The sequence below is a fragment of the Nannobrachium achirus genome (genome assembly GCF_963921795.1).
Source record: "Nannobrachium achirus genome assembly, chromosome: 5".
NCBI classification, from domain to species: domain Eukaryota; kingdom Metazoa; phylum Chordata; class Actinopteri; order Myctophiformes; family Myctophidae; genus Nannobrachium; species Nannobrachium achirus.
This window is the reverse complement of record NC_137814.1, coordinates 49,068,267-49,082,293: the sequence shown is the minus strand read 5'-3', so window position 1 is coordinate 49,082,293 and position 14,027 is coordinate 49,068,267. Positions and strand designations below refer to the sequence as shown.

Here is a 14,027-nt window from a genome sequence, read left to right as displayed (position 1 = left end):
ACATTAAACTAAACATTAAGTCATTAGTCCAGTGACGTTGACATCAACAGGATATTCAATAGACCGTTTGTCAGCCTTCTGATTGGTCCCTGAGACTCCCTGACTGGCCAACCAGAAAAAAACATTCACTTTTTGCTATCGGGGGTGGAGTTTGTGCAGTGGAGAATGTTGCTTCAGCCTTTCAAAAACTGTCCGCAGTGCGCGACACGGAGATCGGCCGGTACGGTGATAGCGACGGCAAGCGTCAAGCGATCTCGCTCATCATAACGAATAAGCTTCAACAAACTAGTTCACATGTACCTTATCAATGGTCTAAGAGTCACGATTGGGTACATATAATTTAAATGGGCAGAATTACGAAAAGCCAGCCTATTATGTGAGGAGAAACATTCTCTCTGTCCTCTTCCTAGTACCCAAGATGCAATGCGCTTCTCTTTCTATCTCTGATCCAGAGGATTAAACTAATTAAAACATTTATTTTTCGGGGGAAAACTACTGTTTTGCTATGTAATTACTGTACCTTTTTCTTCCCTTTTTATTAATATCACGTAGATGTGTTTTTTGTGGTACTTTATATAGCTGTAATGAGGCTATGAAGGGAAAAAAAATCGCATCCACTACCACTATAAAAGAATCTGCAAAGAGGATTCTGTCCCACTGGGATTAAACAAATTAAAACATATATTTTCGGGTAAATCCCCTGTTTTGCAATGTAACTACTGTACCTTTGTCTTCCCTTTTTATTAATATCACCTAGGTGTTTTTCCTTTGGTACTTTATATAGCTGTAATGAGGCTATGAAGGGGAAAAAAAATCCCATCCACTTCCACTATAAAAACAATCTGCCCAGGGTTAATGTCCCATCATAGTAACAGGGCAGAATGGGGCGGGATTTGCAAAAGGGTTTATTAGAATCACGCTGAGTGTACTTAGATCTTGGTCCTTAGTTAATGTTTGTATGTATTGTAGTGTAAAAAGCTGCCTGTATCTGTATCATTGTTTTGACATTCTTACATTACATTTACATTTGGGCATTTAGCTGATGGCTTCATTCTTATGAATTTCAAATCAGGGCTTCTCTCAAACTTTTTTTTTTTACAACAAGGCTTCATATTTTAGATAGTCATTAAAGGAAAGATGCGTTAAAATGTTTTCATTTACTTCTTTCTATCGTTTTAGTGACTTTAACGATTTTGAGTGGCTAAATGTGTATTTTTAGACACAATAAGCCCATTCCCAAGATGCACCGCAATCTTTCATGGGCAGATGTGACTTATGGGGGCTGGTGTAAATAGTAACAAAGAAAATGCTGGCTTATTGTGTCTAAAAAAAAACATATTTAGCCACTTGTGCGCATGCCCCCACCCACTGAAATCAAAATTCTAAAATCGCTAAAACAATAGAAAGCAGTAAATGAAAACACAACACTCATGTTTTATTTTCTCTAATTACAATCTAAAACTAAAATATGAACCCTTGTTGTAAAAAAAACAAAGTTGTCCTTTAGCTTTGACAATTTGGTTCCATTTGTACAGTGTACAGACACAAGATACAAGTTACAGACTTGTAAGGGTCAGTGTAGACCCCCATAAAGGAACCTACAGTGGAATCCCTGAAATCCACATTGAGAACCATCGTTCTAGAGCCACGAGATTACAAACAATATTTAAGAGTTGCTGGGGTCAAGACAAGATTAAAACAGTCCTCCTGTGTCCCTTGCATGATGAAACGGCCCTCATACATTATGTGATTTAATGAGTGAATCCTTTAACATTTTGTTATCCTTTAAAATGCCATGCTTAAGTAAATGGAAAAAGTAGCATAGCCTTAAAATAGCCAATGTAGGAAAGCTCAACTTTTATTTAATTATTAATGTTTCCCGTTTAATGCTGATGTTACATTTGCGCGTGAACTCAGTGCTGTTTATCTGCATCTGCCCCCAGCTCTGCCATTGGTCCAGGTGGATGAGAAGGGGGAGAAGGTTCGGCCCAATCAGAACCGCTGCATCGTTATCCTCAGAGAGGTCCCCGAGAGTACCCCCATAGAGGTCAGTATATCCCTGGAAGAAGTACCTCATAGAAGTGAATATCACCCTGACGAGGTACCTCAGAGGTCGGTGTGTCCCTGACGGGACCCCACAGAGTCGAGCATGAGCACCTCAAAGAGGTCACTATATCCCTGGCCAGGGACGTGCTGGGCCCCTGATTCAGCCCGGGAAAAAGAGTTGGAGAGGCCCTCATTGCGCGCTATAGAGAGAGATCTCTCTCTATAGCGCTGCTGCTACTCAAATATTACCAGTGGGCCAATTACTGTACATGAGTTATATTTCGTCGTTGTTGGATGGAAACCTTGTATGTCCAAAACCGTTGTTTAAAAATGATTGAAACTAGTGAAAACAGCCGATCTACAAGCACACAACGCCTCGCACCGCGAGGCGTTGTGTACTTGTAGATCTGCTGTTTTCACTACTTTTGTGCAACGGCCTTGTATGATGAAGCAGGGCTTTGCTTTGCGAAAACATGTATACATTTGAAACTTGGAGATACAAGGTTTCTGCCCGACAGTGACGATTTACTTTGTTGGCCGCCCAGCCCCCAAAATGGAACGAAGGCCGACATTTTATTTTAATTTTTGGAGCGGTGAAAGCGCTCCCAATAGACAGGTATGTCCGTGGGTATGTGGCTGGGTGGCTGGCTGGGTGGGTGGCTGGCTGGGTGGCTGGCTGGCCGTGTCCGTAGCCTGGCAATACCTTGAGTGGCCACACACAACACACTAGTTAAAGGAGGGGCGCTGTTTTGTGCAGGCCAGGCACACTCACCACTCACTCACAGGCACAGTTTACAGTTTAGGCATTTAGCAACACACACAGGGTATAGCTGCTCAGATTCACCGCTCCACTTCGAACCGAGGTTTGATTTTTTTCCCTAATGGCCGGGAATGAACCGGCCGTTCGGGAGTTGTCCCGCTTTTCCCAATGGCCAGCACGTCCCTGTCCCTGGCAGTACTTGACAGCCTTTGAGTTTATTCTGCGCACTGTTGGATTGCTAATCCTTGTGCCAGTCCCCCTCCCCCACCGTGCCACGGCAGGCGTGTTGGATTTATGCCCTGGTGTTTGACCGACCCCAAGGCAACCTGTGTTTTCCAACCAAATTGAAATCTCGAGTTTCACGACCACAGCGTTTGGCTGGTCATCAGAATGAATGCGTTTGCAGTTCTATTCTAAGAGTTTGGAGCGCTCATTCTAAAAGGGCTGAAATTGAGTCTTTATTTATGTTTAGTGATCCTGTGTCTAGTCATGTTTATTGGTTGTAACAAACCAATTTATAGGTATAAAGATAATGAGACTGCAGTTTGGCAGTGGTACCATTTTCAGGGAACATGAATCTAAACTGTCTTGGAATTTAGTCTCACTGATGGCAGTGTGACTCGAGCTATCACTTTAGAATAAGATACAATTTCATCAGCTCCACCACCTGTTTATAGTGGATCTCTACCTATTTCTCTGTTGTTTAACATGCAGTTTTCTTCCTTCATACAAGAAATGACAAATTATTATATCTCAGACACATTATAGGGTAGGAATTTCTCACAAATATTTTAATACTTTGAAAGGGAGCTGGCAGTTACAGTACAAAAGGGATTTGTTTGATTTCTGACCTAATTCGTAAGTTTCATGTTTTTGAAGGAGGTGGAAGCTCTGTTCAAGGGAGACAACTTACCCAAGTTCATCAATTGTGAGTTTGCCTACAATGACAACTGGTTCATCACTTTTGAATCAGAAGCTGATGCACAGCAGGTAATGAAACTTCAGCTTGTTGTTCACTGTTTGCTCATCAATCAATACTTTTCTTTAAAAAAAATGTAACCTGAGTGAGAAACTGATTCGGGTGAAGAGGTATCAGTGGGTTTTAGATTACCAAAATTCACTGCCACCTCTACTGTCTCATCACCAGTCAACTGGAAGGTCCAAACGATGATTTGGTATCTCTAAATATGACACTTGGTCTCGAGGACTGTCTTTAAGATCACAGCACATACTGGAGGTGTGTGTACAGTATACATATGCTCTAATCCTGAGTTTAATGTAACTTTTCTTGGTTCTTAGGCATATCAGTACCTCCGTGAAGAGGTGAAAACCTTCCAAGGGAAGCCTATAAAGGTAGGTGTTCTGTCTGAGAAGCTGTTAAAGTTTCATTAGTGAAGGGCAGGACAAAGATGACCATCCTCATTTATAATTTACCACAATGTTTCACACTAAAATAGACAAAACCCCCATCCAAGGTAGGAGACTCATACAATCCTTGCTGTTTTTAAGAGGATTGTTCAAAGTTGACGTGATATCATATTTTTTGTCCCCTGATTTATGATCGCCCCATGCACCTCTTAACTCATACAGTGCCCAGAATCACCACATGAGGGCGCCCAATGGCCAGAGAATCCACCATAGACATACGCTGTATATGCACAAGCCGTGCGCAGCCATGACGCCTGAACACTTTCCTTTGTGTCATGAACAGGAACAGGATGAAGTTAGCTTGAAGTTAGCTATTGGCTACCAAGCATTTTAGAAGCCCTATTTTTGGCGATTTAGCCGTGATTAAACCTTGTGCACCTCATGGATATGCATGGAACAGAGAAAATGAGCTCTAAAGATCATGGATTGCATTGGAGTGGACGGCAAATATCGGCGGCGCGACGCTCTCGCGGGCCGATGTAAAGAGACCGCGGCCGGGGGTCGGCTCGAAAATTTAGCCCGGTGCTTCGGTAAGGCCTCTGGATGTTTTTTTTTATTTTATAAAAAGCCGGACTAGTTCGGGATCGGCACACCGGCCGATCAAAAGGCCGAAATAAAGCCGAACTAGTTCGGGATAGGCACAAAAAGAGTTAAGAAGGTAGCGTTCGTTCCAAAAATCTCATCTCTGTCCGCAATGCCTCTGTTCTTGACCACTGTTGAATGTTTAATGTACATAGAGTGACTTGTGCAGTATAGATGGTCTACTGTCCTCGATACATTTTGTACTTTCCCCTGGTATTTGGAGTGAAGTTTAAGTTATTGTCCTCTTGTGCAAACACATACTCGTGATTATATATTGTCCCCGCGCTAATGGCACTCAGACAAGATCGAATAGATTTATTTTACTCTGTAAATATTGACATTGTCACTACTTAACCAACCAAACAGATAACATAATGTAAACATCAACTCCGCTTGTTTAAAATATATTTTGTGATAAAAAAATATTTGAATAACATTTTAAATGTAACTAGAGATGGACTGGTGAGGGGGAGAGAATCGGAGACCTTGCAGATTTGTATTAGTGCAGAGATTTGTACAGTCAATAAAACACGGTGAACATCCAGCTTTCCACAGCACTCTCAGTAAAGACGAGGCACGAGTGCAGTTTTGTAAAGGTATTTTCTGCCTGGAGATTCACGCCTTTGGTTCCAGCACTTTAATCAATTCCAGCAATGTAATCTGTTTTCCTACACCCACTGCACAGGGCCAGTATCATGTCTTTGGCTTTAACCCATTTAGGCCTGAACACATTATGACACAATATTTTATGCTTTAAATATAAAAAAAATAGCAGATATACAAGCTCACAGCGCGGCACCGAGTGCCGCACTGCGAGCTTGTAGATCTGCAATTTTTTTTTTATCGTGAAAATTTGAATTTTGACCCGATTTTATAAGTGTCTTTTGAATCCTTCTAAGATTTTTGGAAAAAACCTATGTTTCTATGTCAGCAATCTGGCCAGCCATCGTCAAAGAAAAGGTCCTTTTCACTCAACTGGAGCTCAGTTAGTCTGTTCTTGAGAGACTACTATGTCAGTGGTGCTCAAACCTTTTCATGTGAAGGACCCCCAAAATGATATTTATTTGGCCACGGACCCCCATTTCAAAATATCTAGTTCCAGGGACCACCCAGAAGCAAAATTTGAGTTAGAAACGTTCGCTTTGAAAATACATATATTCAAAGATTTGCACACATTTTCACGACTTTTTTCAAAAATAGCAGATCTACAAGCTCGCAGCGCGGCACTCGGTGCCGCGCTGTGAGCTTGTATATCTGCTATTTTTCACTGGTTAAAGCATTCAATAATTCTAGGCCTAAATGGGTGAAAGTAAGAAATTGGACTCTTGATATCCTTGCTACTTCTTGATCGCTTTCCATATGGGGCAGTAGGCGATTAGTTCGCTGGGATGGTACCTGTATTAGTAGTCGGTCTGATTCATTCTTTACTTAACTATACGATGATAACGTTGCAGAGATATTTAATACAAGATGCTCATTGTTGGACTGCAGTCTGTGATCTCCCCTTGCGTGTCAATGTGTTGATGTCATCAGACGCCGCATAGAGTAGGGATGCGACGAAATCGCGATTTACGATATTATCGCGATAATCAAAATATCCCCAACATCCATTATCCTGAGGCGGAATGTTTGCCAAAAAAATGCAGATGTACAAGCTCACAACGCGTTGTGAACTTGTAGATCGGCAATTTTTGCCAAAGAGATTTGGTAGACAGTGAAAAAAAGACTATCAAGTAAGTATATCATAAGTACGTCTTACCAATAGAGGGTTTAAATGGTATCGGATATGCAGCTCTGCAAATAAAAGGGTATCACGATAAATTAAAACACCACGATAAGATTAGCGTGATTGTTTTTTATCACGATAAACGATAATATCGCGTATCGTCCCATCCCTAGCATAGACACGACTTTGACTTTGACTAGGTTGAAAGTCTTTATGCTCTAGTAAACACTCCTCAACTGCGGTCTGCCCTGGAGGTGGTGAGTGGTGTAAACGGAAGTGGTTGTAATCTGCCACCTGCTTCTAACTCCTCCTCAGGCACGGATAAAGGCGAAGGCGATCGCTATCAACACTTTCATGCCAAAGAACGGTTACCGGCCAGTGGAGGTGAACCCGTACGCCCAACAACAACAGCAGCGATATACATCCTACTATATCCCCCCGGTTTACAGCCCACAGCAGCAGTTCCCCCTCTACAGTCTGATCGCACCACAAGCCTGGTCTGCTACACACAGCTTCATAGACCCCACACTGGTAAGTTGTCTGTCTGTCTGACTGTTAGAAGCAGTCATAGCTATGCACAGACTTGCGCACAACGAGTTGAAAGGTTGGTTTTGTGCCACTGAAGAGATGATTTACTTTAATTGACGATCGTCCAAAAGGGGGTGTGTCGTGAGTGTGTCCTGTCACAGAAATGCACATTCAGTAGTTTCTGAATAGATAAAATTAATGCCTTAATAAAAAAATTAAGAGGTTTAGCATTGGCCCTGAAAGAACTGATTAGCTCATAACAAGCATCATGAAGTTCTATTGCCAAAAGGGGACGTGGCTCCAGAAGTACCACTAAACCTTATGGCACTCCACACTATTAAGGGCTATTTGTTAGCTGTTAATATAGCTCTTAGGTCAGTGCAGTGATAGTACTGGTAGGAGAAGTAATGATGGTAGAAGAAGACTTGGTCAGCCATACATTTTAATTGTTACAAAAGCAAGCAATACAATTTCAACATGGTCCATAAGAATACCTTAACACATGGGCTCCCATTGTTTTGGTAGTTCAATGTGCTGTAGAGCACCGCCGGTCACGCTTTATTTTGAAGAGCCCCGGAAGCCACGTGTGTGTGCATGTTGTGTAATCTGACGAATTTTAAAATGTACCTCAGTTTGTTTACATTCGGTTGCATAACTGAAATCCTAACCGCGGCCTACAGTCACGGCCCAGTGTCACCGCGAAAAAGAGCGGCTCTCGGCCGCCTTGGCGTTTTGGAAGTAGATTCCGAGATAAAGCCGTGAACAGCAATGAACCGGAGCCTATGGAGAATAGACGCTCCATGATGCTGGCGGCCGAGTTGCATGATGGGATATGTAGTGTTCTCGTTCACCAGCCTCTACCACGGCACCTGTTTAGCTGGTAACTAGGGCTGGGTTCGGTAACCACCGTACTGCCGTATCGCGGTATACCGCGGCCTACCGCGGTGTCAGGGTCCTTACCGCGGTCAAAAAAGACAAAAAATAGGCTATTTTTATTGAGAACGAGCGATTTTTAAAACGGGGAGAAGCGAGGACCGCATGCGCTTCATGCCGCTCTGCTCTGGGCCGCGCACCACATGTTTGGAACAATTGGAAGCTTGGCCCGTCACAGTCTCCGACAGAGTGAGACACAGTAGACACTGGAGCAGTGCAGTAGCCTCGGTCAGCAGCGTTAAACTTTCTCCATAATCCACACGACACAACTCACACAAGTATGTTTATACATACCTCGTGGCCGTTTCTTTTTTATTCATACGGGCGGAGCGCGACGCGAGGACTAAAACCGAAAATGAAACCAGCGCTAGTGAGTACTTTTACAGTATAGCGCGTGTGCCCGTCGTTGTTCGACTACAACCTTTTCTGTCAAGTCTGGTAACTAAAACCTGTTTACTATGTTTATATCACCACTCAATCAATGCGATTTGAGACGTGAGTTTGCATAATCACAGACCGTACACAATCACTATACCCGTCTCATCTGGTTTGTTCACAAACAGCGTGCAGTGAAGCCCCAGTAGCCTACCAGTGGCGTCAGTTCAGAAAAAGCTAAGGTATGGCAACATGACAGACACCAGTCATGTTGCCATACCTTAGCAACAGGCACAATGAAAGTACATTTTATTATTTCCCCCTGTAGCCTAGGTATGGCAGGTGCCATAGCTTGCCATACCCAATTGACGCCTCTGTAGCCTACGTTACTGTAGTAACCCGACACTGCAAAGATCTACAAGCTCAGAACGCGTTGCGAACGCGACGCGTTGTGAGCTTGTAGATCTGCTAGTTTCAAAAGCCAGACCCACTGTGCTGTACGGGGAACTCGAGCAGTCGGGCTTATAGGACCGTGGAGAGACGAATTTTGGGCAGATGATAGGAATATTTTGTCTTATCGCCGAACCTTAATTAATAGATACGGGGGTGCGGTAATTACCGCAATACCGGCGGTAAATGGGAGGACGGTAACCGCGATAACAAAATGTTGATACCGAGCCACCCCTACTGGTAACCATGGCAACTGTTGACTCGTCTGTGGACGAGATAACGGGGAGCTTGCACACAACCCCCCCTCCCCCTTATCTCGTTCCTGGACGTTTTTGGCTCCATGAGTGTTAAAAGGCGTTGTTGACCCCAAAAACTGTATATTATTTACCCACTCCATGTCTTGAATACAAAGACAATTTTAGTTTGTAAAATATTCCTTTATGGTGAATGAAGAATCCAAAAAATAAGAAAATAGATGAATTGAACTAAAACGGAGGTCAAGATTTAGAACAGCTAAACTATATCAATAATCTGTTAGTGAACTCCAAAACAACACTCGCGGTGTAATCCTTGCTGCGTTTACCATTACTGAAATATAACCATTGTCGTCTCTGATTTGCATCTTAAGCCATTTGGACCAAACGTTCGCTTTAAAAATACAGCCATGTTCCAAATGGCCTTCCATCAGTGTCTCGCATCAAACAGCGCATAAACCATCAACTGTTGGATGAATGATGTATTTTCACTTCTCTGTTCTCCAGGTCACTCCGTTCCACAACACCCATCAGTTCATCAACGGCTTCACCACGTCACACAGTTTTAAACCAGCCTCGTCTCCTCTCACCGTCAGACACTACTCTCCCAGAAACAGGTCGGTGCTCTCCGCTGTTGACTCTGAACTGACGTATGTCTGCGTGACTCAGGGGAATCGGGGATACATATAGAAAATGCCACAAGTCCGGGCAGTGTGTCATCGACTAGTACGTGTTGATGACGTGTCTTGGAACAAATGAATCCATAGACTTTTCCATGGTGAATTGTAGGAATGTGAATCTTGTCAACCAGTCGTGGATGATGTCTCCTCTGTCCTGGTATCTAACTTTATTATGAAAAGCAACAGTCAGCCTCCATTTTGTCTGTCTTTCCTTTAGAGACTGCTGAATATCAAGGGAATAGGAGTATGGTGTATCTGTTGCTTTGTAGGGATATCTATTTCCTAGGGATAACATTTAATGTCTCTTCTAGGAGCCTGACATGACATATGATGTGACATCCATGGTAATAACCCTGTGTCTTCCAGGAACCACAGTAAGCCGCCTCACCTGAGGCCCACCATCCCCACGCCGGACCGTAACACGGGTCTCCTGGACAGCCCGGGGCTCTTTAACTTCCCCAGCAGCGAGAGGTTGCTGAATGGCGTACGCAGCAGCCCCCAGGTGCGCCTCCCCACCAGCCAGCCCCGAGCCAGGCTGACCTCAACCGTGGCCTTTCCCCGGAGGGACGGCACAGTGGGCACGGGTCGGGTGGCCGAGCCCATCATCACCAACACAGACTACTCCTCGCTGGGCATGGGCAGAGGAAGGTGAGGCTGGAGCTTAAGCACTGTTCACTAGCCACGCAGGTCTGGAAAATTATCATCGGTCCTCCGATCGGTTTCCGCTTAAATTCAATGTGGGATTTACACCGGAAAAGTGCCAAACCGACCAAAGCAAGATGGGAGTAAATAGCACGAGCCCTAGACAAAATATGTTGAGGCCTGTAGATCGGGCACATGGTTTTGGACGACTGATCTATACTCTGGATTGATAATTATGAAATACTAGGACTAGGTGAAGCCATTTCAACACCAAATCTGTCATGAGTTATGGGGGGGGGGGTGTATTTGTAAATAAATGGTCCTACTGTTATGAGACTCCTTCACTAGTACATTGCAAACCGTGTGATATCCATGGGTCTGTTGTATCCAATTGCAGCCCAAGATATTCCAAAATAGATGAGGTCACAGAGCTAATGAGCTCCGCTAACCTGGCCATAATGCCGACTGGCGTTAAGGTGGACAAATGATTGTAATTTGGTTCCAATCTCAGCCGCTCCTCCAAAATAGATTACATATTGTGTTCTCTAAAACAAAATCAAGGAAGGTTCTCTGGCATTTCTACTTTTTTGACGGTCGAAAACATCCCCGAGATGCGCTATGCTAACGCTTCCTCCTCCAATGAAAGTGAACGGAAAATTTGTTATAGAGAAGGGATAGTCACCAGAAGCACCGGTTCATGTGCAGAGAAGAATGATGCAATTGGTTAGACGGGTGGTGAGACAGAGAAGGGGTAGCTATCTTTTTTTTTATCATTATCACTTATTTCATTTTTAATGACCTAGTACGGTAAAAGACGGCGCGGCTGAGACTCCTTGCTCAGATGTCCGGTATATTCCGGTTTTAATATTAAGGGGCTCCCCGTGGCTTGCAAAGTGTTAATTGGTTCAAAACAAAAACAGAAACATTAACTTTGCCTTAACAATTTATTGGATAATGCATGCTCCAAGTAGGGTTGATGTTTGTAAATTGAAAATGTTCTTTCTGCTTGTAGGAAAAAGAGGGACGACAAGTTTACAGTAAGTATATTTCTTTGCCCTAGAGGCCCATTACGGAATGTTCAGAGGTGTTGACAATGGGCACAAGAAGCCATTTGGATGACTGTCAAAGAGGATAGATTTGCACTTCTTTTCCATGTCTTACCCCCTTTTTACAATCTCCCTACGGTTAACACAATTTTTCTTGTACCTTGAGGGAGCACAGTAGGGTTTTACCCAACTGATAATTTCCTAAGTTAGTGTCTGATTCTACCATGCAATACAGGGACGAGGGGAAGGGTCATTAGTCATTGTTGATATCTCTCTAAACATCCGTTTGTTTTCTACTGTACAAAACCAGAGAGCACCAACTGAGTTGTGACACACGAAAACTGCATAGTTTTAAATCCCGTCCTGCCAATGTATTATTATTACAGAAGTGACATACCGTAGGTTTGTAGCATTCGTGGATAGAACTATCAATCACACCTTTATAGCACAAAACAATTATTTAATTAACAATTAACTATAACTATATATGCCTTGAAATAAGTATTTGGCCATTGTTACTTCAGTTTGGCTGGGCTTCATACTTCAGTATGGGTGGGTGTTGAATGTCTGTCCCTCTTTGAGAGCTTTGTGCTGAGTTTGCTCTGGGCGTGTGTGTGATTGATTGATTCATTGATGGATGTCCTTCCACCCCTTCCTGCAGAGAGTGACGCCTCAGTCGCCACCTCCTCCCAAGCCTCCGTCTCCCAGTTTTGAGCTGGGTCTCTCCAGCTTCCCTCCCCTCCCCGGAGCAGCAGGACAGCTCAAGACCAGCGACGACGTGTTTGAAAACCGCCTGGCCAGCAGCGTGGTGTTGGGAACCACTAAGGAGAGGGTAGGTGACCGTGCACTTCACTCTCAAATACCTGGAACGAACGCGCCCGAGTCGCGTTAGATTTTAACCACTTTAACCATCATTGTATGCTTTAACCTTAGAAAAATAGCAGATATACAAGCTCACAGCGCGGCACCGAGTGCCGCGCTGCGAGCTTGTAGATCTGCTATTTTTGAAAAATCGTGAAAATGTGTGCAAGTCTATGAATATCTTTGACCCGATCTTTGACCCGACTTCTAAATCCTTCCGCTGAATCAGTGGTTCTCAAACTTTTTCATGTCAAGGACCCCCAAAATTACAGGTATTTAGCTACGGACCCCCATATCAAAAAATGTTGTTCCAGGGACCCCCCAGAAGCAAATATTTGATTTACAAATGTTCGCTTTTAAATAAATATATTCAAAGACTTGCAAAGAAAAATCATGATTTTTCAAAAATAGCAGATCTACAAGCTCGCAGCGCGGCACTCGGTGCCGCGCTGTGAGCTTGTATATCTGCTATTTTTCAATGGTTAAAGTAGTCAATAATCCTAGGCCTAAATGGGTTAAGGTCCCCATCCACTTCTGTGACCAGTAAGACTCCCTAATCGGGAGATAAACGAACGTCAGGTCACATGTATACACCACTTTGTGTGATTTTAGGGCAACATCTGTAGGAGCAGTGTCCAAAAATGTGTTTTAAAAAAATCAGCCTGATGGTGGCGCTAAATGGGACAGATCCATGTTGATGACATGAGTGTAGACATACTGTGTGCCGTTTTGCGTGATTTTAGGGCAAAATCTGTAGGAGCGGTGTACAATTCCTTCTAAATGTTGGTAGTTGATTCTGTCTGAGTGGATTTTTTTTTCCCTACTCCACTAAACTGCTCCTGACCTATGGACCACATGGCTTGGGAATAGTTTATTCTTAAGGCTGCCTATCTACTACTTACATTTACTCCATTTAGCTTGTGTGCACTAGAGCGTTCAAGACGGCTTCTTTTTAGTAGTCAACTACTCACAATGTTAGTTGAGTGGGTGATTTATCACGGGGTCAAAAAAGGTCTCAAATACAACCAGTAAAAGGATTTGTTGGCAGTACCAACCAGGCGGTAAAGTTAAATAAATAGCGGAGGCCTTCATTGACTCTTAAAAGCTGTTTGCACTTGAGCAGCAATCTGATTGGACTATATCCCCAGCAGGCACGTTTGAGCTGGAGATGACTGTTTTACTGCACAAAACTGCTTTCTTGCGGAAGTTGCGGGCATATTAGAAGTGTCTTCTTCTCTAGTCTAAATACCTTTTTAGCAACCAAAGTAAGTTATGTCCACCTTCGGCTGCCAGAAGGACCGTCTCAAAAAGCTCTGAATAGCCCACTGAGATGTACTTGATAACATGCTCAACGTTTGTGTCTTTCCAATCGTCAGAATGTAAGCGTTGATGCCAGTACTGCAAGGGCCCTCTCTCCAGGAGGCCCCAACGAGCCACTGCGTACACCCACGTCCCCGCAACCCACAAGCTTCCAGAGCACGCCCCCATCCGCCGTCACCCCGACGGTGGCCCCGCCACCACCCACCAGCCTCTCCCATGGCCCCGCGCCCTCCCAGCCCACAGTGTAAGAAGAACCACATGATTTCATTGGAAATATGCATGGTTGTGCCTAAATCACTTATTAATTGTTAATCACTATTAGTTGCGACCATAGGTCGCAGATTAGTATGTAAACGGTCACAGCTCCTCCGTATGAATGTATGTATCTCTGTCACG

General features: G+C 43.7%; 1 protein-coding gene across 1 annotated transcript in view; it reads left to right on the top strand.

The window, feature by feature from the left end:
• Positions 1-14,027, top strand: part of larp4b (La ribonucleoprotein 4B) — a 53,593-nt gene that overhangs the window by 36,178 nt on the left and 3,388 nt on the right. Inside the window, exons 7-15 of the mRNA XM_080726476.1 lie at positions 1,944-2,047; positions 3,686-3,796; positions 4,106-4,159; positions 6,858-7,073; positions 9,590-9,699; positions 10,129-10,410; positions 11,417-11,441; positions 12,112-12,282; positions 13,688-13,875. Coding sequence (XP_080582602.1) covers positions 1,944-2,047; positions 3,686-3,796; positions 4,106-4,159; positions 6,858-7,073; positions 9,590-9,699; positions 10,129-10,410; positions 11,417-11,441; positions 12,112-12,282; positions 13,688-13,875 — 1,261 coding nt within the window. The remainder of the gene's footprint in view (positions 1-1,943; positions 2,048-3,685; positions 3,797-4,105; positions 4,160-6,857; positions 7,074-9,589; positions 9,700-10,128; positions 10,411-11,416; positions 11,442-12,111; positions 12,283-13,687; positions 13,876-14,027) is intronic.